General features: G+C 41.2%; 1 protein-coding gene across 1 annotated transcript in view; it reads left to right on the forward strand.

The window, feature by feature from the left end:
- The window catches only part of LOC145343664 (natural cytotoxicity triggering receptor 3 ligand 1-like), a 47039-nt gene extending 43374 nt beyond the window's left edge, over nt 1-3665 (forward strand). Inside the window, exon 6 of the mRNA XM_080189830.1 lies at nt 3616-3665. Within this exon, the coding sequence (XP_080045956.1) occupies nt 3616-3665 (50 nt within the window). The remainder of the gene's footprint in view (nt 1-3615) is intronic.
- Nucleotides 3666-26777: the final 23112 nt, after the last annotated feature.

The raw sequence follows: 26777 nt of genomic DNA on the forward strand, positions 1-26777 counted from the left end.
CACCATGAATTGATGCATTCTCCGTGGTAATGTCTCTACCAATCGAGAGTCCATTTGTCAACCAATCAGCACTCTCATCTCATTGTTTACATTTGGCATGCTGGAAAATTATCCTGATGAGTGCAAGATGAAAATCTTCAATAAAAATGTATTTTTTTCAGCAAAATGGAAGATCAGGACTGCCAAATGACTAACTTAAAATTATAAAATGGTTACAATATAGAAAGAGTTTGGCTTGTCAGGTCCATTCTGGATCTCTGAAGGAGATAGTTCCACCCTGCTGTTGCCCTGAGCCCATTCAGTACATTCAGGTCTGGTCTGATTGTGGTTTGAAAACACATCACAAATTGGTATAGAATAATTATAAACTATGAGTTTCAGGTGTCTAAACTCCCCCAAACATGGGAACCTCAAAACCTACTCCTGCATTTTTAGTTGGGCTAACATTTTGTTTGCTCTCATTACGTCTTCCACCACAGGGTTATTCATTTTTGTACTCACCTGTAGGACATCAAAATTAACATCCGGTCTGGTCTGACTACGTGGCCAATGCATTTGCCCAAACTTCAGAGTTCCTCTCTTCCGGTCTTAGAAACCACTGTCATTTGTGAAACCCGACCACCATTAATTGCAGTTGGACTCCGCAAATAAGATTGCTAACGTAAAGTGACACCTGACTCAGTCTGTCCAATTTCCAGCCCAAAATATTTGGAAGCTCCTGAAGCCTCCCTTCCAGCCTCGAATTCCTTCCTCAGCACAGAAAACACAATAGCTTCAAAATGATCATTGACATGCATCACAAAGATACCAGAAAGCTTTCCTCCATAATGCCAGTAAAACGTCACAAGATCTGGTTTCAACAGGCAATAGCCTAACTTTAACAAAAGTGGCCTTACGGAAAAAATGTGAACTGAGTATCCCTTCAGTGTTAGCTCCCTCTTTGGAAGGATGGAGAAAAATATCTCTCTGAAACTGATGCCCCTGCTAAAAAGCAGCTTTAACATTGATAGATTTGCATTCATAGGCCTTTGTAGCTAACAGAGCCAAGAAGATCTTAAAATAACCTTTCCTGCTATGGATGAATCCTTCCTTATCTCCTGGTATCCTAGATTTGCTTCAGATCCCCTTGCTACAAGCCTGGCCTTTGTCTTACAAATTCCATCAGGAAGCAGCTTTTCCGTGCAAATCCATCTGTGAGATCAAACTCTTTGTTCCCTGTTACAACGTGGAGATGATTTTTTCCTTCTGCGCAATTTTGGAACCACCCAAAAGGGATATACCTTCCCTCATAATCTTGTACAAGTATGTGCGAGGGAGCAGGAAGTTATTGGTTTTGTTAAATTAAGACAGGATCTGACAACAAACAATTAACAGGTCTTTATTTTTAAAGCTGGTGACAACCTTAAAACAAATTAACAAACAGAATAAAACCCCAATAAATGCTGTCCAAGCACAAGACTCCCTCAGCAATAATGAAATAAATCATCACAGAACTCAGTCACTCTCAACTAAAATACAAACAAGCATCTTTTAGAAGTACAAACTTTTGCCAGTAATGCTCACATCTGGAATACTTTGAGTTGATCTCTCTCTAGTTAGGTGGTAAGTTTGTGAAGACATCAGAAACTGCAGGATTTACATGCCAGCTTCACCTACCCTCCTTCTGACTCAAGGTAACAAGCATACTGTGACAATTTCCCCTCTCATCTGGATTTATATGCCTGGAATTACCTCAGCATTCCTGTGATATTAGTGGCCTGAGGCTGTCAATTCTCACATTTGAATTCCATTGGTTGTGTCACCGTCTGCTTGCTTTAAATTCATTGGTCTAATTCAAAAGCCAGTTTTGGTTGGTTAAAACCCTGACTGCAAGATTTTGATGTAGGTCTCTGTAACAATTGTTTCTGCAGCCTGCAATTTAAAATCCACTCAAAGATATCTGTCTTTTTCTAAAAAAAAGGAAAATGGTATATGCTTTCTTTTGGTTTTAGCATTTCTTTTCACTATTTACATTTGTCAAACACCACATTTTAACCTCACATATGTAACTTCACAACACCCCTATCTGATATCTCCATGTGTACTCCAAATTCACTCCAACTATGCAGTTCAACATCATTTTAAACTTTTTCATCTAATTTAGAAGCCACCAAAACCTCGCGAGTATGTGAGCTTCTACTCCTAGTAGCATTTGTAGTCTTACCCATACGCTGAGACCTTGTCAAGCTTTGTCCCCTATTCTTCTTGATATCTTGTTCTGAACTACCACTGCTTAATCTTTCCCTCCTGTAGCGAGAGGTTCTCTATCTCTTCAGATGATAGTGAATATGATCACAGGAACTGACACTACGATTCTTATGCATTCCATTTTTGAACTTCATGTTCCCAATCCATGGTCCTGACATCCTCCCCTGTATTCTGTACATTCAACCAATGTTTATTCTGTTCAGTGGTCTTCCTTGCTCTACTAATGACAGTTGCATCCTTTCATTGACTGAACCCTTCAGGCAAGTATGTCAGTTTTGTACCAACTTTTAGAAGTTGTCCTTTAGAAAACATGGTCTGTTCTATTTCATCAGAAATATTGTATTCCTCTTCAGATAGTATGTTACAGAATTATGCAAGTTAGCTGAAACATGTGTATCAGATGATGGTTCCTCATCACATTAGCCTACTCTTTCTAAATTTGTAATCTGTACCCAGTATTCTTGATGAATGTACCCCAACAGTTCGACTGCCATGTTGCAAAACAATTGTTTTGCCATCTATGCCTATAACCTTCCCTGGTCATAGGCATAAATTTCTATTCATTGAAATTCTCATAGTATGCTATGTCCCCTTGCTGAGAAACAGTGTTTGATGGCCGTACATTGTGCCTTAATGCTCTGAATTCTTTCAGACTTCGGCTTCCAAAAACGCTCTTCTACTTATATGCAGTGCATTTAAATGCTCAGCAAAGCCAGAGCCAATTGTAGTCCCTTCCCAAGCTGAAGGCTGGTCATTCAAAATTGAAGAATTTTCAGATTTCTAACAAATACTCATCGATACAGACTACAACCCCCAAACACTGCAACAAATTCTTTGCATGTACCTCGCATGCTAAGGCTGAATTTAACTTGCAAATCTAATCTATCTGCCAAAATTTTCCTGAGCGTGTCATCTATTACTGCATGGTTCCCCTCACACACTCCATTACTAACTGGGCTTTCCGCAGCCACATTCATACTTTTATACATATCCCTAAACTCATCATTGGCAAATCCACCCCCCAGTTGCCTATGAAGGAACTTTGCCAATGGCCCCATTCCTGTCCCTATCCATTTTTCCATGATCTGATCCAGGGTTATTCTTTTCTCCACTATGAAAAACTGTTGAATTACTAAATCTGATTGTTGATTTAGCAAAGTGCAAAATATATATATTATTTGCCTTATCCCAGATCTTAATGTCCATAGCCACAACATCATTAAAATCTCTGGCCAGAGGTGGAGTTACTATCAGACATAATGGTGTCCTTCTATACTTCCCACAAACTTCATTCCGATCACTGACCTGTTCCATAAGCTTATATAGTCCTCATTTCCTGACACCTGCATCCTTTAATAAAATTTGCAGCCTCCAAGGAGACAGATGTGCAAATTGCCGATGCAGCTTCAAAACAGTGAGCTTTTTAACCTGCCAAAGTCCCATTTCCAGATGCAAATAACACTTCCTTAACCTCTTTACCCGATTAAATTATTTGTCATTAACAGAATATTAGTATCCTGATTCTTCATACCCACAGGCTACTAATCTGGCTTTTGCTTTATAAGTCCCATCTTGCAAAATTCTCTGTGCAAACCCACCAATGGATAAAGTAGACTGCACTTCATCTGATATCTTGGTGTACATCCCAAACTCTTTCCAACTGTCCAGTTCTCTTTGTTTGGCCTTGTATTTCCATGAGCTCCATTTTAATGGCAGCCGCCAACACTTCTCGATCATGGGGACTTTTGCTCATATTACTATTATTGCTTGATTCCTCGCCTTCCTCATTATGCTCCGGACTCTACTATCGTGTCCGTCCCTGGCAGGGCTGTACTCCTCAGGCCACTGTTCTCTGTTAACATAACTTCTATCACAGATTTGAGATTTTTTTCCTGGGTTCACAAGTGCTCACTGCCTCATCCTCAGAACTTAAATCTCACTTCTTTGGCTTCCATCTTTCCAATTTGTAGCTTTCATTTTTTGGTGCAACATCCAAGAGTAAAGGCAATGTTTATACTTTTCCTGCTCTTCCGATTATAGTGGCATCCCTCCACTCACTTGACCCTTTGGGTATGTATGATACCCTTGTGCCCACTTTGGGTAGCTGAACCTTTGAAGTAACAGCTTCATCCTCTGTCTCACTGTTACTTAGCTGATCATCAGATTCCCCCTCTCTATAGCCGTCTGATCATCATATTTGCTCAAGGTGGGTGTGTGTGAGGCACAAGGTGCTTCTTGTATTTCTGCATCTTCTACAGATGCTCCAAATTCATAATCAATTCCTACTACCCTCCAAGAGTGGGTTTGCACTGTCTGGTTATCGTGTTGTAGTATAACTACCTTGCCATCCATCCCTATCACTTCACTTTGCCCTTTCCACTCTTTTAGGCCGTCTCTCTTTTATAGTAGACCATATCACCTTTTCCAAAATGTACCCCCAACATTCTTATGCAATGCCTTAGGGCTTGTCTTATCCATTCTGAAATCTCAACCTTAATGAAGGCCTTTCTCCCATTTGCCCCAAGTGCTATATCTAGCTGCCTCATGAATGCATTCAATGTTTGGCATCAACTACTTCTTGTAGTAATGAATTCCACAGCCTCACCACTCTTTGGGTAAAGAAAGATCTCCTCACCTCCATCCTCAATCCTTAGACTATGACCCCTGGTTCATGACTCCCCCACTATCAGGGAAACACCCTCCCTGCATCCATCCTGTCTAGACCTGTTAGAATTTTGTAAGTCTCAATGAAATCCCCACCTCATTCATCTGAACTTCAGTGAAAACAATCCTAACCTAGTCAGTCTGTCCTCATACATCAGTGCTACCGTCCCCAGTATCAGGCTGGTAAACCTTCACTGCACTCCCCGAGAACAGGGACATCCTTCCTCAGGAAAGGAGACCAAAACTGCGCACAATATTCTAGGTGTGGCCTCACCAAGGCCCTGTATAGTTGCAACAACACATCCCTGCTCCTGTATTCAAAACCTCTTGCAATGAAGGACAACATGCCGTTTGCCTACTTTACCATCTACTGCACCTGCATGCTTATCTTCAGTGACTGGCGCACAGATACCCAGGTCCCGCTGCATATCCCTTCTCCCAATTTACAGTCATTCAGATAGTAATCTGCCTTCTTGTTTTTGCCTCCAAGGTGAATAGCCTCACACTTATCCAAATTATACTGCATCTGCCATTGATTAGCTCAGTCACTCAACTTGTCCAAATCATTCTGAAGGATCTCTGCATCCTTGTCATAGTTCACCCTCCCACCCAACTTGGTATCATCTGCAAACTTTGAGATGTTACATTTTGTTCCCTCATCCAAATCATGAATATATATTGTGAAAGCTGGAGTCCCAGCATCGATCCCTGTGGCACCCCACTAATTACTGCCTGCCAGTTTGAAAAGCAGCCATAATCCCTACTCTTTGTTCCCTCTCTGCCAACCAGTTTTCTATCCATCTCAATACACTTCCTCCAATTCCACACGTTTTAACCTTGCAAGATAACCTCTTGTGTGGGACTTTGTCAAACGTTTTATGGAAGTCCAAATATACCACATCTACTGGTTCCCCCTTGTCAACTCTACTAGTTGCGTCTTCAAAGAATTCCAACAGATTTGTCAAGCATGATTTCTCCCTCATTAATCCACGCTGACTCTGTCTGGTCCCACCACTGCTTTCTAAATGCTCTACTATGAAGTCCTTGAAAATGGATTCGAGAATTTTACCCCCACTGATGTTAAGCTTACTAGTCTATAATTCCTTGTTTTCTCTTTACCTCCCTTTTTGAATATTGGAGTGACATTTGCTACCCTCTGATCTGCAGGGACTGTTCCAGAGTCTATAGAATCCTGGAAGGTGACCACTAACACATCCACTATGTCTAGAGCCATTTCCTTAAGTACACTGGGATTATCAGGCCGTGGGGATTTATCCACCTTCACGACCTTCAAATTTCCTAGTACCATTTCTCTACTAATATTGATCTCCCTCTTAATAAATTAAAATAAAAATACTATTCAAAACATTTAAAATTGGTATTCTTGTGCCAAAATAAGGCTATTTTAAAAAGAAAAACAATACACTGTGGATGCTGGAAGTAGAAACATTAAAATGCTGGAAACTCTCAGCATTTGGCTGATTTGGAGGGATTACTGACCTGAGGCATTGACTCTCCCTCCTGTTGAGTTTCTATTTATTCTAAATTCTAAGATCTTCCTTGAAGCCAAACAAATGACTGGTAGTAGCGGAGCTTGGGTGTGGTGATTAACTTGATCTTGGGCCATAGCCAATTTTGTGCCTGGGGCCAGCTTTAGCACATAACTTTCTGAACGAGCACAAAAAGGTTACAGAAATTTGATTTCCACTGATTGCAATTTGCACGGCTTTGGTTGAAATGACTTACAGAGGAGGGGTGTAATAAAGTAGCACAACCTAACTGAAACCAAAAGTTTCAAACATTGCTGCGCTGCTTCAAACTCATCATAATGAACCTGTGGCCTTGACTTGTTCAATCATTGGTTTTAAATCAAGACCATTAACAATAATATGGTAACAAATGAAGATGAATGGTGGGTTGAAAAAAATTGTTCATTTGGAATGACAGGACAACTTTTAATCCTGACCATGGGATGATGCAGAAGTATAAACATCAAATAAGTGAGATTGAGTCTGAAGGTAAATCATGTGGCATCACCAGTGTCCTAATTATTATGCCATATATACTTCAAGACCAGGGCACAAAGTATATCTGTGAGGTACAACACGAATGCACTAAGAGTGTGGAGAAGAAAGAAATAACTCTACTCGTTCCTGGTATGTAATATTTTCAACATTTTTAATGAGTGAAGAGTCCTGAGCATGATATTTCTCCAGCTGAGGTTATTGTGTAACTTTTTGGCCCCATCCTGAATTTTCAAAGGATTAAATTATCTGGTCATTGGCTGAGATAGGATAGAATCTAGACCCCAATATCTCTAATCTGTCTCTGTTAAAATCGACAGTAAGCTTGTTTTTCTTGTTTCTTATTCAGCCCCTCCAAAACTGGACGAGATAACATGTCCAGAAAAAGCAATGGCAGGAAAATCCATAACTTTATCCTGTCGAATACAGAACGTCAGACAATCCGAGATCATCAGAGTTACTTGGCTCAAAAGTGATGAAACAATGACAGAAGCATCTGAAGAAATTGCGCCAACTCAGGGAAGTGATGGTCTCTATTCCTTGACAAGTAGTGTGAAGAGTGTACTGACCAGCGCTGATGTTGAGAAGACGTACACGTGCCGAGTAGAACATGAAAGCCTAAGAAAGCCATTGGAAGTCAACTGGGTGCTCCCTCGACTGGGTAAGCAACCATTACCACAAACCAAAATAACTATGCTTACTGGATGAAAATCAAATGAGGAAATGACCCATGATTATACTTTTGGAGCTTTCTCTTTATCACGAATCAGAGCCAACACAAATTGCACATGAATTAATAAGTAAATGATATGACTGAAAGGTACATTTTACTTTAGACAATAGTGCTGGATCTCTACTGCCTCCCCCACCACGGATTTGGAGCCGGCAGGGTTTCAACAATGAAAATCTCCAATGACCTTGGGCGGGAATTTCTGGCCTCGCGCCCCCCACCTCCGAGATCTTGCACAACTACAAGCATTATCCCCTCATTAAAGTGACACTGCAGAGCTGCACAGTTCCACAAAATGTTGTCCTTTATTAATACAGGGTAAGCCAGGAGTCCTATCCGACAACAGCTTTCACCTTCATGTTTCATGAATATCAGCACCAACTCATATGTCTATGAACTCTCTCCGTTCTTGACAGTCCTGATGATGTAGCTTTCCAGACTCCAGAGTTCCATTTCATCTAACCAATTTATAACACTGTGCAGTTTGGCCACTTCTGGCAAAACATTCAGTACTTAAACATCCCCAAGCTATTTACGCAGCTTTCCAGGTTTTGGACACTCTTAGAAGATTGCACAGTACCTCCGAAGAGTTCCCACCTTCTTTGTCCTGTGAAACAGGAAAAATTGATCTTTTCCTTGGCGTGATTTGCTTCTTCTCTGCACAAGAAATCGCTTGTGTTCCTCCTTCTGTGACTGTCTTTGTTCTCTTTGTCTGTATCCATGTACCAATCACATTCATCCTCCACCTCATCTGCATGCAGCTCTCCTTTGAACCTAGCTGTCAGCCACAAAACTTGTTTATTAACTTAGTACTGCTTCCAGGTCAAGGGTTGCCAGATCACGTGGACGTGCATTTCTTATTATCAAAGGAAATTTCAATGAATTTTTTTACAATTGATGCAACCACTTAAAACTCTTGAAAATAATTACAGATTCCACATACTTTTCAAGAAATTACAATTTTGTTTTGTGTTCTGCTTCTATGTCAAAGGTCTATTTGAAAAATAGCAGAGCATCTGACAGGCATTAGTTTGAAGAGCTCTTGTCCATTCAGCGATTTATATTATTTGTGTGGTAGGTTTCTGTGAGCTGATAACATAATAGCCTGGAGAAAATCTGGTGCCTGAATGTGCAGGAAATGCGGTTATATATCTCCTTAGCTTTTAACAAATGGAAGGTTTTTCACTTGTTCACAGGACGTGGGTGTCACTGAACAAGGTCAACAAAAACCCATTCCTAATTGCGCTTCAGAAGGTGGTGAGCCACTTTCTTTAAGAGCTGCAGTTTGTGCTAGGTAGGTACTCCCACAGTGTTGTTGGCAGAAATTCCAGTAATCAAAAGGCAATGTATTTCCAAGTCAGGATCGGAGTGTCATTTGGAGAGGAAATTGTGTGATGTATTCACCACCACTTTTCTACTACCAGGTTGGTTATTGAATGAGCCCCAGTAAGTAGCCGCAGTGCCTCCTACAGGAACTATACATTTCTGTCACTGTGTGCTGGTGGTGGAGAGAGCAAATGTTTGAGGAGGTAGATAGGGTATCAAATAAACAGACTTTTTGTTGTGGATGGTGCTGAACTCATTGAATTTTGTTAGAGCTGCACTTATCCAGACAGATGAAGATTATTTCATTATTTAAAGCAAATAAGAGTGATCATGAGAGTTTGATCAGATGCGAAGTGCTTCAAATAGCAACAAAAGAAATTCAAGACAGAATTTTCAAATTACTCCTTAAAGGTGGGTGTTGTTTCGTGGGATTGAATTCAGAATAAAGGATTTCAATACAGTTGTTATTATTGCAATATTGATGGTTTTGTTGAACTCGAAGTACTCATTTGCATGTTTATTTGAATTGAAACTTTACATTGGATAAATTTTATTTTACGGCTGGGAATAGTTAACTTTTGGTAAATTCAGCTTCTTTCAATACAATTGAATGAGTTACTTAATACTCTTAAAATGAGTCAAATGAAATAAACATTTCTATGTATTTAACTAAGTTTTTCTGTTTAGGTGGTGACAGTGAAGATGCAGTTTAGGAAAACCGAGGAAATGATGAAGGTAAAGTATTCAGCTTGAGAAGTTCTTGTTTTGTCTATGTTTGTTGTAATCCATAATGGATCAGTGTAGCATTTCAGGTTACTATACAGAATAAACCAGATATTCCTTTTTAGATCTGCTTTCAGTTATGGTAGAAGTATAAGGCAGTAATGACATGATGAAATTCTGCATTCTATTTTCCATCATTTCTGCCTGATTTTACAGAGTTGTAAAGATGCTCATTGAGGGCTGCTGGTCAAAAGACAAAAAAAAAACACATTTAAAGAACCGAACCCAAATATAATTAAAGCTTTGCAAAATTCTTATTTCTTCAGTAATTTAGTATTTTTGTTTGCCGTTCCTAATGATTCATTCTCTGCCATTTGCCTTCAGACAAGACAGGACATACATTTTTAATTCGTATGCTCCCTGGAAGAGTAGGGAAGGGAAATCAGGCTGGTGAGATTGCACTGGAAGCTCTTGACATCTACCCATTAGTAGCCCACACTTGGATTTATTGAAGCAGCAGCCTAGGCATGGGGATAGAATAGAGTTCAACGATTCCCTAGCTGCAGAGCATAATTCTGCCACATTAAGATAAAACTGCCACATCTGGCCATTGCACAAACTTTTCCCTCAGTGCATCAGCTAATAGTTTTCCTTCATGCTATCTAATCAAATCCATTTTCAACATATCTTCAGTGCAATGTTATTTTAAATCAAAATGTAAGTACTGTGTGCACATAGCTCGTGATTTTCCTAGGTGCCTCCGACATGACAAGCTCGTATGAGTTGATTGGATCATGTGTCATTTCATCAAGTAGGACAGGTTGACCTGCTGTAGGCTGTCTGAGAGCCTGCACTTGTATTTATCCAGTAGGAGGGCATGTATTTTAATTCATGAGAAATAGCTTTTGATGGCTGGGCCAGCAGCATCTATTGCCCAATCCTAATTACCCTCCATTTCCAAACGAACCACATTGCTGTGGGTCTGAAATAGGCCAGACCAGGTAAGGATGGCAGATTTCCTTCTCTAAAGGACATCAGCAATGGTTTTATGATCATCATTATTTTTTAATTCCAATTTTTTAAGAATTAAATTCAAATTTCACCATGTACCTTGGTGGGATTTGAACCCAGGTTTGCCCTGGAGCTCTAGATTTTTCAGTAACAATACACCACTACTTCCCATTCAGGACCATCACCTAAATGTAGTTTGGTCATGCCACCAGAAAGGGGCTATCTTTGTGCATGAAAATGGTTACAGTGAGATAAATACAGTGGCACAATAGTTAGCACTGCTGCCTCGCAGCATCAGGGACCCTGATTCGATTCCCGGCTTGGGTCAGTGTCTGTATGGCCTTTGCACATTCTCTCTGTGTCTGCGTGGATTTCCTCCAGTTACTCTAGTTTCCTCCCACGACCCAAAGATGTGCTGGTTAGGTGCACTGGCCATGCTAAATTCTCCCTCAGTGTTTACCCGAACAGATGTTGGAGTGTGAAAATCTAGGGGATTTTCAGAGTAACTTCATTGCAGTGTTAATGTAAGCCTACTTGTGACTAATAAATAAATAAAATAAATTAGACATTCCTCCCCAGTCTGACACACCAGGTCTCCAAGATAGTAGTTGGAGTAACCATGAAGGAACTGCTGACTATTCTCATGGCATCCGGTAGGTTGTCCCCTATTCAAATGTTCGAAGGTGAATCACAGTGTGGACTCCAGTTTACCCATCAATTTGACACTGGATGGAACTTTACCAGCTTGCCCTGCCCATTGAGGGCGGAGAGAGCCAGTGAAATCACACACGAGCTGAGAAATCAGAATCACTCGATTACTCGGCTCTTGTGCTCTTACAAGAGCCGGATTTCCAATGAAGTTCGCCTCTCGCCAGAAATGGGTGAGAGGCTTAATAAATTTAAGTTCATTTAAATCTTAATATACATTTGTTTAACAAGCTCAATGCTGAATTGTCCAGGCTCACTTGTGTTTACGGGCCTCGCTTGGAGAGATTCTCGTCAGTGAGGAAAATACCAGGTCCCATGAATTGAGGCCCCCCCGGGGAAGCTGAGGGCAAGGCGGTGCACCTTGGACAGTGCCAACCTGGCACCTGGGCAATGACCAATGGGCACCTGCCAGGGTGCGGTCTCTGGAGTGCAGGGCCTGAAGGATTTGGGGGTGGGGCGGGCCCGCTGCCACTCAGTAGGTCCAATCGGTACGGGAGGGAGGGAGAAAGAGGGCCTGCTACCACTTTGCGGATGCGATCAGTGGGGAGGGAGAGGGTCCCGCTGCCACTTTGCCTGTGATCAGTGAAGGGTAGGGGGCATGAACAGTCTGGGTGGTGGGGGCTCCATCTCAGGCGGTGTAGAGCTGTAGATGGCTACAGGCCCCCATGATTTTTTAAATTGATTCACGGGATGTGGGCATTGATGGCGGGTTGCCCTAGTCACCCTTGTTCAGAGGGCAGTTGAGAATCTACCACATTGCTGTGGCTCTAGGGCCACATTTAGGCACGGCCAGGTAAGGGTGGCAGATCTCCTTCCCTAAAGGACTTTAGTGAACCAGTTGGGTTTTTTCTGACAATCAACAATGGTTTCATGGTCAGCAGACTGTCTCTGGCAGTTGTCCTGCCAAAATTCTCTTCAAGGCTTGTAATTCATGCAGGAACTTGGTGACAAATGCCTCAGTTCTTGTAGAATATCAGAAGCAGTTGAGGCTAAAATGAAAAGGCCCCTAGTGTAGAAGTGCAGAGTCTACTGCTAGAATTTTCCTTTTTTTTAATACAATTAAATCTATATCTTTGTCACATTTTAAAGAGTTTTATTGTTATTAATTTTATTTCCAGGAGGTGTCACAGATCACTCGTCAGTCAGAATGTACTAAAGCTGGCCAGCTTGTGACGGTTTCCTGCACAATTACAGGATCCTCTGAAGAAGACACCCACATCACTTGGTACAGAGATGTTTACCCTGTTGAAGATGTGAGCTGCATTACCAATACACCGCTTAAAACTGGTGTAGGTTTCACCACTTATCTAACTTATGTACCAAAGCAAGAGGATGGCAATTCTAAACTCCAACTTGATGTGATTACTGAGATGGACCCAATTTGCAGATACTTCCAGATGAAATTAAGTTGACTTGATATTGCAGGAACAGGAAGCAGCTCATTGTGATTTTGATGCGAAAGATGGAAGCAACACCATTGTTTTTACTTTGCATCACCTATTCCATTGGTGAATGAAATGTCATCATTTATGTTTTTCTAATCACTAACACATTTTATCATTTAACTTTTTCTAATCACTAACACATTTATCCTGTGTCTTTGTAAGATATGACAATCAACAATACAGACAGTTAAATGATTAATGGAACAAAAAAAGAAAACGCTGAAAAATCTCAACAGGTCTGGCAGCATCTGTAAGGAGAGAAAAGAGCTGATGTTTTAAGTCAGTCCACCTCGTGTCCAACGAGGGGCATAGACGCGATGGGTCGTACTGGGGCTGCTCTTGGTTGTTCGAGATTGGCCTAGTGCTTCATGTCATTAGTGTGTGCCTAAACTGGACAAGATACTGGACAAGACGACAGCTCAGTGACTATCGCTGATTGCTGTGCGGACACATGGATTTGGGTCGGTGTCTGTGGGAGTTTGCGCATTCTCCCCGTGCTTGCGTGGGTTTTCTCCGGGTGCTCCGGTTTCCTCCCACACCCCAAAGATGTGCTGTTAGGCTGATTGGCAGGAATAAATTGTCCCTAAATCAATTTTCCCTCAATCTGGATGGCCATAGGGGTCATGGGTAGAGAGGTGGACTGGTGGTGTTGAGATGGCAGCGTGGGCTCGTTGGGCCGAAGGGCCTGTTTCCCGGGCTGATTTTGTTCTTTGTTCTTTGATCCTTTGTCAAAGCTAACAGGTGTAGAAAGTGGGAGATATCGATACTGTAGGGTGAGGGAATGAAAGATGTGTCATAGCAATAAAAACAAGAGGAAAAGTTATTATTGGCAGTCCATAGAGGCAATAGTAGGTGTGAATGGTCAAATGGCAGAGAAACTGAAATCAGAGGGTAAACTGTGACAGATGAAAATGTTGGGAGGAGGGGGGGAGATGGGTGGGAGGATGTAATATTGAGAAAAAGAGGGGAAAAGGGTAAGAAAAGGGGGTAAAATAGGGGGAAAGAAAAATAAAGACAATGAAGAAATTAAAAGCAGAGAACAATTAAAAATTAAATGATTAATGGATTTTCCCCATGTTTCTAATTAGCTATTTATATCAAAATTGAAAGAATGAGCATTGAGGACAGCTGCTCTTGCTATTGTACACAAGTTCATGATAAGCCTGCTCAGAAATGTAGCTGACCCAGCTTGTTGTTGTGTCTTTAATTTCGTGGACTTTTGCCGATTATAGTGAAGCCTGCATGTCCTAAATATATTTCATATACATATATATATATATATTCATTATATACTGCTTATGTGTCATGTACCAACATATTATACGTATGCATATGTTATACAACTTGTGAGCATAGATTGTTATATCGGCCTGTTAATTTTAACTTGTCTTGTCGGCCTGTACGTTAGCTAAGGGCTAATCACACACGTCAATCGCGGCCTTGAGATAACCATGAAGAAATGCCGAGGCAGCCATGTTCCCACAATGGAGGACAACCCACAGCCTGGGAACCTGCTGAGAATGGGAAGATGCGTACGTGACGGGAGGGGTGGTATAAATATACGCTCTTAACTTGTGTTCGGAGAGACGCCTGGAGAACCGCTGTTAGGTGACAGGTGTGTCTCCCAAAAGCTTTTGAATAAACTGCTGTACTTTGACTCACAATTAGTCTCAGAGGTATCTTTACCTACAACAGCCCCATGGCCATGAATTTGAGAAATAAATATGCTTTATGTTTCATTCAAAGTCTGTTAAACAGATGCATTTTGTCTTTTTTTAAGAGGAAGAACCAGACTGATAAATTTAGCAGACTCCAAGGTGCTGAAGTTTTCTACAAATACCGTAATTGAAAATCCAACTCCCTGTCATTTCAACATGTGCATCTGACAGAGTAGGGTTACAGAATTCCTCCCCCCATTCCTAATATTTTACTCTTTGCATTGTCACTTAAAACAAGTAAGCAAAATATATCTGCTTTATAACAAGATTGTTGCATCTGCTTTAAACTGAAGTCAGTTTGTTTTATTTGAAGACTCTGTTTCTTCTGTGTATGTTTATAAAGCAGAAGAATATTAATATCGGTTTCAAATTTGGAAGATATATTTACCAACTTTTATAATTTGACAAAACATTTTGTTAGCTGTATGTTTTTTTAACAAATGAGTGCAAGAATAGTTATTTCTACTTCACTCTCTCCATAGCATACATTATTTCTTAGTTGGAAAGATAATTCAGAAAAAAGCCTTGACCCAGAGGTGGCTCTTACTCTTAAATGTTCAGGATGCTGTCATTTGTATGACATACGAAGTGGAGGCCCCACTTGCTCTCTTGGTTAGACATAAAAGATTCTGTGACTCCTCAAAGAAAAACATGGAAGTTCTCTCCGTGTGCTACCCCATAATTTTCCCTTTAACAGAAACATTCCTCATTTTTTCCTTTTTTTTCTCCCCCTTTTCCTCAAGTTAGTACTATCTTTCCCTGGGTTCAATAGAATTGTTCCTGAGATGAGAAGATGGCCTTATGAGGTGCGGTTGAGTCAATTAGGCTAGTATTCGCTGGAGTCTAGAAGAATGAGATGTAGTCTCGTTGAAACAGAAACAGTTCTGATAAGATAAACTCTGAGAGGTTGTTCACCTTGGACGGGGAATCTAGAACACGGGGGCACATTCTCATGATAAGGAGGACAATTATTTCAGACTGAAGTTAGGAAAAATGTTTTCATTTCGGAGGGTTGTGCTCCTTTGGAATTCTCAATTCCAGAGGGTTATGGATGCTCCACCACTGAATCTACTCAAGGCCAAATGAGATAGATATAGATAGATCAGTTTTTAGCCTCAGAAAGTGGACGACTATAGGGAGCTTGCAGGAAAGTTGCCTCATTCATGTTGAATGGCAGTGCCGGCTTGAAGGGCCAAACAGTCTTTATGTTATTTACATACATTTGCCAGAGGTTCTCAGTCAACAATCTCATGTGAATTCAGAAATCGAATGTGAACTTTATTCACTTAAGCATAATACTGGGCAGCCTAGACTAAGACTGGGCCACAACATCCTCTATCTCAGTGGGCCACAAGATTGAAATCAGGCTTGTTCACTAACCATGATCTCATTAATAAGATTAAATACATTTAATATGTGCCAATTATTTCATAACACTATTATAAAAAATGCTTAATCATGTATATTATTGGAATTATCATCAACTTCAAATGCAAAAAAAGCAAAACTTTTACAGTTTTGACACAGTGGGAGCACATATCTCACAGTCAGTGTGTGCAAACAGCAAGCATCACATTTCACTTGCCCTTGCTTTACATGTGCATCACTTCAGTCATACTGGCAGGAAAAAAAGCCTATGCAGGTGGAAATCAGTGGATTGTGGCAACTCTGCGCATGGGCAGTGATCAACAAAATGTTTCATGGTCCACATACAGCACCCAGATCGATGCCCCCATCCCCCGCCGGCCACAGGAGCACCCAGATGGATGCCCCTACCCCCCACCGGCCACAGGAGCACCCAGATGGATGCCCCCAACCCCGCCGGCCACAGGATGCCCACCACTGTTTTGATGCTGCATATCCTATTCTACGCTGTATATTCTATGTAAATCTATGTACGAGAACGCATATCACTATTTCATTCATTTTTTAACCTGATGCAGGATTTCTTGGTTCAGTTTGTTTTGTAATCTTAAAATTGCACATTTATGATCTCACAATCCAAAGAATTTTAATTGACATGGCCCTATTGTAAAATGTCATAGGTGAAAGAAGGATTGGAATGAGGCACTCACTGAGTGTTAAAATGGGCAGTGCGGGCTTGTTGGGCCGAAGGGCCTGTTTCCTGTGCTGTGGTGTTCTTCGTTCTTTGTAATAAATGTTAAACATTTAGGATTTTTAGTGAGTACAATTTAACTGTCAAGAATTTCCCTGCATATTCATGTTTTACTTACAATGTCAGCTTTTAAAAAGAAAACATTTGTATCCCTTTTGACAAATCCACAGTTCTGTATTTGATTAGCAAATGAAGTTATTCTGTTGTAGTAGCTTTGTTTATTTCTACATACCAAAGGAACATATAAAGATTTTGTATATTGGTTTAAACACGTATGAATTGCTCCTAATCTTTCAAATACTGGATGACCTTGTGGTGTTGCTTAAGGTGAGGTTGGACGATATTGAGCTAGCATCTGGATAACCTGATTTTTGGACGTGTGAGGCATGCTGAGAAACACTTAGTTTGGTGACCGGGTGACAAAAATGTGAGGCACATAACTGAGTTTGTGAGCTGGGAAGCATGCTGGCAAAGCAGGTGGGCATGCTAATAGGCAAATAGCAGAAATGGAATACACTGCGACTAAGACAGTGGAGAAGTATTCTGGACCAGTGAATGAGTAGGCAAATTAGAAACATTCAGATTGGCAAATGATTAATCCTGCAAAGAAAAAGCTTTTCAGGTGAGGGGCTTTCACAGTTTCGTCTTCCTGTTTTGATACTTAGAAGGACAGAAACACTTAGCAATGAGTTGGAAATTCATTCTATGTTCATGATACCATCATCATATTAATAGCATTGGTTGGAGGATGGAGTAGTCTAGGGTTGCTGAGTTTGGATGTGGGTCATGTAGGGGTTGTCTGGAGGTACAGAGTTCAGGATGGGGAGGATAAGGGCAATTTGGGGGTGCAGAGCTCAGGGGTCAGGGGATATCGGCAGTTTAGCAATCCAAACTGGGGGGTGGTGATAACGGCAGCCTGGGGTTGCAGGGCTCGGGGGTGGGTAGGGCCGACTTGGGCTGCTGAGCTAGAGAGTGGGGCAGTCTTGGGGTGTTGAGCTCGGTAATGGGGGGATAAGGGCAGTTTGGGGGTGCTAAGCTTGGGGATTTTGGGAGGGTGGGCAGTGTAGGTCCAACCCCTACACCCCCATCATCAAGCTCAGCAACCCCAGATCTCTCATACCCTCCACCTCAGCACCCTTAGTCATTCCCCCTACCCCCAAGTTCAAACCCCCAGACTGTCCCTCCCCTAGTAGCAGCTTCCCCATCCCCCCACTGCTGGCCCCAACTAGTGCCAAGCTCAGCAACCACATGACCAGCATCACCCACCCCCCCACCCAAATAAAAAACACCCATGCAGCATTCCCCCTCCCCCCGCCACCACAGCTGTGTCTGTGACCACCCAACAACACGGAAGCCAGCCGTGGTCAGAGCAACTTACCTCCTCACTCCCCTTTGCTACTGCTGCAGCTGCAGCAGTCTTTTATGGAGCAGATGTTTATCTCACTGGCCTGATGTCTCACTGATGCTGTTCTAAAGGTGAAAGGAAACGATTGCAAGAGTACCGTGTTAATGATATTGAAATAGTGTTATTTCAAGAAGAAATTAGGTAGAGCTGGTGTGGTTGAAGGGATCAAGGGATATGGGAGAGGCACTGAGTTTGTAACACTCTTTCTTTACTGTCACTGGATCAAAAAACTTCTTCCCTAACAGACTGTAGGTGTACTTGTACCAAATAGACTGCAGCGGTCCAAGGCTGCAGCTCACAACAGTCTTCTCAAGGGCAATTAATAATGGGGATGGGCAATGGCCTTGCAAGTGATGCCCATATACCAGGAAAGCATTAAAAAATCTAAGAGTTAGCAGAAGGAGGTGACTAAAAGCTTTGAGAAATAATTTATAAGGGAGGGTCTTAAGAGGGAGGTGAAGAGGTTTTGAGGGGAAGATGTTTGAGTAGAGAATTCTGAGCTTAGGTCAAAGCGGATGAAGTAACGCTAACAGTGGGGGAAAGAAATGGAGGAAAATACAAGAGGTCAAAACTGAAGGACCAAAATCATACAAGGATTCATATACAGCAATAATGACCGCAATTCAGTGTCCTTCATTATTGCAACGGAGAGGGATAGGGTCACACAGCAGGGCAAGGTTTATAATTGGGGCAGGGGTAATTATGATGCGTTTAGGCAAGAATTAAGGAGCATAAGATGGGAACAGAAACTGTCAGGTATGAACACAAAAGAAAAGTGGAGCTTGTTCAAGGAACAAACACTGCGAATCCTTGATAGGTATGTCCCTGTCAGGCAGGGAGGAAATGGCCGAGTGAGGCAACCATGGTTCACAAAGGAGGTTGAATGTCTTGCCAAGAGGAAAAAGGAAGCATAAGTAAGGATGAAAAAACAAGGTTCAGTTGGGTCGCTTGAGGGTTACAAGGTAGTTAGGAATGAGTTTAAAAAAGGGCTCAGGAGAGCTAGGAGGGGGCATGAGAAGTCCTTGGGGGGTCTGATAAAGGAAAACCCCAAGGCTTTTTACTCTAATGTGAGAAATAAAAAAATGACCAGGGTGTGGTTAGGGCCAGTCCAGGATAGTAGTGGGAAATTATGCACAGAGTCAGAAGAGATAGGTGAGGTGTTGAATGAATACTTTTCTTCAGTGCTCAGTAAGGAGAGGGGCCATGTTTTTGAGGATGAGTGTGATACAAGCTGATAGGATAGAGGAGGTAGATGTTCTGAGAGAAGAAGTATTAGCAATTTTGAAAAACCTGAGGGTCGATAAGTCCCCTGGGCCAGATGTGATACATCCTAGGATACTATGGGAGGCAAGGGATGAGATTGTGGAGCCTTTAGCTTTGATCTTTGGGTCCTCCCCGTCCACAGGGATTGTGCCAGAGGACTGGAGAGTGGTGAATGTTGTTCCTCTCTTCAAGAAAGGAAATAGGAATGACGCTGGTAATTATAGGCCAGTTAGTCTTACTTCGGTGGTCGGTACGTTAACGGAAAGGGTCCTGAGGGATAGGATTTATGACCATTTGGAAAGATGCAGCTTAATCTGGGATAGTCAGCACAGTTTTGTGAGAGGTAAGTACTGACTCACATATTTGATTCAATTCTTTGAGGAGGTAACTAAGTGTGTGGATGAAGGTAGAGCAGTTGATGTTGTATACATGCATTTTAGTAAGGTGTTTGATAAGGTTCCCCATGGTAGGCTCAAGAAGAAAGTGAGGAGGTGTGGGATAGAAGGAAATTTGGCTGATTGGATAATTAACTGGCTGTATCATAGAAGACAGAGGGTGGTGGTGGAGGGAAAATTTTCAGACTGGAGGCCAGTTACCAGCGGTGTACCACAGGGGTCAGTGCTGGGTCCTCTGCTATTTGTGATTTTTATCATTGACTTGGAAGAGGAGGCTCAAGGGTGGGTTAGTAAATTTGCTGATGGCACCAAGATTGATGAGGTAGTGGATGAGGTGGAGGGTTCTTGTAGGCTGCAAAACAGACATTGATAGGATGTAGAGCTGGGTCAAAAGGTAGTAGATGGAGTTTAACCCTGCTAAGCGTGAGATGGTTCATTTTGGCAGCACTGTGAGTTCCCAGAGCTGGCCAATGACCAAGTTGGCTACTAAACGGGAAGGCTGACAGGTTGGAGCCACTGCACATGCGCAGAGACTCGCTGATTTCAGCACCCAGGCAGGAATAGGGCCCGGGCCCTGAAATCTAGTGATATACATGCTGGCGGCCTCTGCATTGCACAAAGTGTGGGAGATTCTAGTGTGAACTCCCACTAAAAAAGACAGTGTGAATTACTCCAACTTACAACCAGTGTGGTTATAAACACCAGCAGAATAGTCGGCTGAATGGCCTCTTTCAGTGCTGTATATAATTTGCAACTTTATATAAAAAAAACTTAGGTAAGATTGGAGCCAAGTCTCTGAAACAATCATTTTCCATTCAAAAGATTTGTTCAGATAAAGAAGTGGAAAATTGAAATCAATTAAACTTTCTCTAGATCAGGCAGTCATCAAGATGTATCTGGTGGTCAGAAATAGATGCTTGGTATGGAAAAGGTGTTCAACTCATTCGATGGAATGCTAATTTTATATTTAAAAATACACATTTATGAATTTGATAAACCTCCCATATGCTTAGAACTGTAACAAAATAATTATTCATAATATACAAGTAATCTAATTAGATCACATCAATAGAAAGAAGTTGATTGAGTTACATATCAACATTTTTGTAAAAACGTATCTTAATAAACACAAGGAAGTTCAAAATTCATTAGCTGTCAGCATCAAACAAATCCATCTAAAAGTTTCTGATTTAGTTGTTTCCCCAAGAAGTAAAAACTGCAGTACATTGGATAACGATAAGCATTTTTGAATAAAAAAGTTATACTTTGCATTTGTCACTGCAACTGACCTTTCAAAATCACCGAAGCTTTCACAGAGAGGGGCTCAGAAAACATCTTGTGTGTGACATGGCATTCGAAAATGCTGCCAATGTCTTCTACATGAGGTTCCAACCTAACTTCAGTGGTTATGTTACATGTTCCATCAGGGTTTTTGACTGGCGGGGCAATGCAAATGTCCTTTAATAATCTTGTCTCTCCTCGTGACGGGATTGTCTGAAACCATTCAGCACTGCTGTCACAAGGATAATATCCACTTAACTGACAACCCAAGGCCATCTCTCCCCCCGTGCCAACTTCCACAATATTTTCTGAAATCACAGTCACTGTAGGGCGTGCTGCCAAAATAGAAGGATACAGTTAGTGTCACTAACAATTGTGGCTACACTTGAACAGTAATGCATTAGACTGGATATAAGCGTGCTAAACTAAATTAGTGAAGAAATAGCAGAGGCACTGTTAGCTATTTATATAAATAAATAATTTGTAACTGGAATGGTGCCAGAGAAATAGAGCACAACTGGTGTGATTCCTATATTTAAAAAGGGAGTTGAACACACGGCCGAATGATGGCCAAAGAGAATGCACTGTGTAGGGCTTAGGGGTAGCAAATCAGACTGCCAAAAGATGGGAAGTGGTGCTCGTCACTGCTGGGACCACTTTGTCCACCATTTCAATTAACAATTTGGACTCTGGAACCAAAGTACAATTCCAAAACTTGCACAAGGCAGCAAAGTGGAAACTGTAGACATCTCAGTGAAGAAGTGACAAAAATATATATCAATAAACTATTAAACAAAATGGATCACTGAAATTCATTTGCCTGCAATAGTGGGAGCTGGTGCATTTTGGCAAGAAGAATAAGGTGGCCACATACTGGCTGGATAATAAGTGGAAGTGAGGCAGAGAAGAAGGAATCTATGGGGTTCAGATACATTAATCACTAGAAGCAGTTCTAGTTAATAAGGCTATTAAAAAAGGCAAATCCAGTACTGGGATTCATTTATAGAAGAATACAGTTGAAAAACAGTGTTAAACTTGCATTGAAATGTGATTATACCCCGTTCAAAGTACCATGCACAGTTTTGGTTTCCATACTATAAAATGAATATACAGCCATCAGAGAAGGTGTCAATACAGTTCATAAGGATGATACCAGAACTGCAAAATTATCAAGAAAGACTTAACAGGTTGGGCTTTTCTCTCTAGAAGCGAGAAGCTGAAGGTGATAGTTGTCTTCAACATAACAAAAAGGTTTCGTGACCAGGTGGACCAAAAGACCTGTTGCTATGTTGCAGACTCAACATAACTGAATGAATGACAACTTCCGGAAGTAAAAGGAACTAGATAAATGTAAGCTCCTTCTTTCTTCATACAGAGTAACATTAAAATTTCAGAGAAGCCTAACTATGTATGTGCACACTTTTAATCTGTTTCAGTTCCAAATGTGAAAAATACTTCAATGGCTCTTACAAATAATTAATCATATTTAACAGTAGTTAAGTGTTTATCCCTTGGCAACAATGTGCTTATCTGAGGCAAATGTCACTCCCTCAACCAAACACACACTTGTTTTTTTTATTTCCTTCTCAAAATGCTGTCTTACACAGCCAATATTTCCAATTTTACTCTTGCTGTTGATTCAACTAATTGATGATGTGCAACATATTTAAATTACATAGCTTGATATCAACGCGCATCAGGTCAGAAAGCATTAAACGCTAGGTTAAAAACTATTTATTTTTTAACCATTCTGATGAAAGGAACTCTGCTTCTCTCTCCACAGATTCTCCCTGACATGCTGATTATTTACAGCGTTTTCATTTCAGGATTTCCAACATCTGCAGCAGTCTGATTTTATAATTAAGGGCATTCCCTCCACCAGATTATGCTTCCAAAAGCTATAAAGACAAACTTAAATGTGAAACTGCTGGCATTTGGTTGCACTGCAAGTTATAAAAAATTACTGTTTCTGCATGTAATTCAGCTTACCTAAAACCTCAAACTTCACTATCTTAAATGCCTTATCATTTGGTGGAATAACAATTTCACATTTATATTGTCCGGTGTGTTTAAATGTGACATTTCTTGGCAACAGTGACATGTTTCCATGTAGAATGGAGCTTTCCAAAAGTTCAGCTTCTGGCCATGCTTCCTTTATATTTCCAGAAGCGTAGGAAAAGGCTGTTGATGTTTCAGTGCCACGGGTGACAGTCCATAATGCGCCCAAGTTTTTCAAGTTCAACGTAGCCCCAGTGAGTTGAGCAATTTCGCACAGCAATTTCGCACACCATTTTCATTGTGATTTACTTCCACAGGACTTTGACTCACTCTCAATTCCAACTTGCTTTCTGCAGATTTAATAATAGGCCATTTTTGTTAGTGTCCACCAGATAAGACCGTGTCTACATTTATTTCAATGTAATAAAGAATGTAAAAACACCATCCCAGCTTAACAGCTCTACATCAGTCTCCTCGCACATTGCTTCATCTAACCTCCTATTCCTTCCCCCCTCATTTGCTTATTCAATCTATTCCAATGCTTTTCCTGGTCATTCTCCCACCTCCCAACCTCCATAAATTTCAGCTCATTCTAAATTCCACTGCCCTTTTCCTACCCACCCAATCCCGTTTATCCTTTACCTCACCTGATCCCTGTGCTTGCTGATACTGGTTCATCAAGTTGAGGTATTCTCATTATTTTCAAATCCCACCAGGGCCTTCCTACCTCTGTAATCTTCTCCGTCCCTGAAACCATCTGAGATGGATGCAGCCTGCCAGATCTGCCTGTTTGTTCATCCCCAATTTTAATCACTCCATCAATGGTGGCCATGCCTTCCACTGTCTCAGCTTTAAGCTCTGGAATTTGCTTCTTAAACCTCTCCTCTTCTCTTTCTTTCTTTAGATGGTCCTTCAAACGTGCATCTTCAGCCAACATTTTGGTCAAATGTCCTAACATCAACTAGCTGTTTGACAGGACAGAACTTGAGCATCTATAAAAAGACAGACATGTTGCTGAAGCTTTCTGTCTTGCGTTCACAGAACAAACATAAGAATAGCAAATTTCAAGTAATCACAATAATTTATACTACAGGAGAATAGGTTGCTGATGGGGCAAGTCGATGCTGCCATGCAGAAAGCAACCACAGAAGCATAGGCGTCCTGAGCTTTTGAGCAATCCAATAAAGGCACAAGGCTTAACCATAGTCCTCTGGGAGGACTGGTTTTTGGATGCACTGGCATCAGCACTGGGGAAAATAGGGCTGTACCATTGGAACAGCCTACATCTGAACTGTGTTGGCACCAGCGTTCTTGCAAACCGCATAGCTAGGAAGGTACGGAGGGCTTTAAACTAAATGTGTGTGTGGTGGAGTGTGGTGTGGTGGGGTGGGGTGGAGTGTGGTGTGGTGGGTTGGGATGGGGTGGGGTGTGCGGTGTGGTGGAATGGGGTGTGGTGGAGTGGGGTGAGGGGCAGGAGGGGTTCAGGAAAATCATTCTGAATAAGAGTAGGGTTACAAAGCAAAAGGAAATGGCAGTGTTGCAAGGCAGCTATTTAGGTAATGATACCCAGAGTGGGATAGGAAGGGAGAGAAGATACAACATAACAACATCAGCAAATAGCGTAAGAGCGGGGCGGGGGATGGTTTCAAAAAAAGCAAAATTCATGGCTTTTTACTTAAGTGCATAGTATGCATCACAAAATAATGAATGAATGGCACAAACTGAGGTCATTGGGTATGATCTTAAAGCCATTACAGATGTGTCGTTACAAAGAGATCAAAGCTGGGAAGTAAATAATCAGAGTATGTGACTTTTCATGAGGACAGATAGGAAGGAAACTTTGTTAGTATGAGATGGAATAAGTACAATAGCAAAAAACAGATCTTGGATTGGAAGATGTAGAATCCACCTGAGTGGAGGCAAGAAATAACAAGGGGAAGATGACCTTGTGGAAGTAATCTATAGGCCCCTCTAACAGTAGCTATAATGTAGGACCAAGAAAAATCAGGAGAGAATGCAAAAAGGGTAGTATTTTAATCACAAGTGACTTTAATCTTCTTTGGGATTGGGAAAATTAAATTGGCAGATGTAGCCATGAGGAAGAATTCATAGCGTGTATTCGGGATAGTTTTGAAGAATATGTTGTGGACTCAAACGAGGATCAGGGTATTTTAGATCTGATGTGGAATGAGACAGGTTTAATATTCAATATCAGAGTAAAAGAACTCCTAGGAAACAGTGACCATAACATGGTAGAATTTAGCATTCAGTTTGAATGTGAGAAACTTCGGTCACAGAAACATAGAAAGTAGATGCAGAAGTAGGCCATTTGGTCCTTCGAGTCTGTAGCACCATTCAATATCATCATGGCTGATCATGCACTCTCAATATCCCACTCCCGCTTTCTCTCCATACCACTTGATCCCTCAGCTGCAAGGACCACATCCAGTTCCCTCTTGAACATATCTAACAAACTGGCCCCATCTGCTTTCTGTGATAGAGAATTCCATAGGTTCACAACTCTCAGAGTGAAGAAGTTCTTCCTCATCTCAGTCCTGAATGGCTTACCCCTTATTCTTAGATTGTGACCTCTAGTTCTGGACCTTCACAACATCGGGAGCGTTCTTCCCACATCTAGCCTGTCCTGTCCCCTCAAGATTTTATACGTGTCAAAGAGATCCCCTTTCATTCTTCGAAATTCCAATGAGTACAAGCCTAGTTGATCCAGTCTTTCTTCATATGTCAGTCCTGCCATTCCAGGAATCAGTCTGGTGAACCTTTGCTGGACTCCCTCAATAGCAAGAATTCCTCTGACTAGGAGACCAAAACTGCACACAATATGCAAGGTATGGCCTCACCAAGGCCCTGGAAAACTACAGCAAGACATCCTTACTCCTATACTCAAGTCCCCTTGCTTTGAAGGCCTGAAACAACTGTGCCAAATTTAAATAAGGGTAATTAACAAAAAAAAGGGCAGAATTTGTTGGAGTGGACTGGGAAAGGAGTCTGTCAGAAAAGACTGATCGGCAATGGCAGACATTTTTATGAAAACAGTTTGTGACTCAGAGCAAATATAATGAAGGAGGATTCTATGAAGGATATAAATCAGCCGCAGTTAACCAAGAAAGTTAAGAATAGCATTAAACTGGAAGAAAAAGCATGCAAAATGGAAAAATTAGCGGTAAGTCAGAGGATTGGGGAAGGTTTAAAACAAACAAAAGATGATCAAAAAAAGAAAAATGAGGGAGAAGATAAACTATTCGGGTAAACTAACAATATAAAAATGGCCAGTTAGAGCTTCATTAAATATATTAAAAAGAAGAGAGAGGCTAAAGTGATCATCGGCCCATTAGAGAATTAGATTGGGGAAATAATAATGGGAAATCAGGACATACTTTGCATCAATCTTCACAGTAGAAGACACTAATAACATTCCAAAAATACGAGATATCAAGGAGCAAAAGGGGTCGGGGAAATGAAAAAAATGATCACTAGATAATTACTAAGGAAACTAATGGGGCTAAAGGCCAATAAATCCTAGGATATCATAGGAAGTAGCTACAGAGTTAGTGGATGCACTAGTAGAATCTTTAAATTCTGGAAAAGTCCTGGGTGATTTGAAAACTGACAATGAAAGCACTCTTATTCAAAAAGGGAGGATGATGACAACAGCTATCTATAGCTCGTTAGCTTAACATCTGTCTCTGGAAAATTGTTAGAGTT

Source organism: Carcharhinus amblyrhynchos, chromosome 6 (genome assembly GCF_965287045.1).
Source record: "Carcharhinus amblyrhynchos chromosome 6, sCarAmb.v2.hapA, whole genome shotgun sequence".
Taxonomy (NCBI): domain Eukaryota; kingdom Metazoa; phylum Chordata; class Chondrichthyes; order Carcharhiniformes; family Carcharhinidae; genus Carcharhinus; species Carcharhinus amblyrhynchos.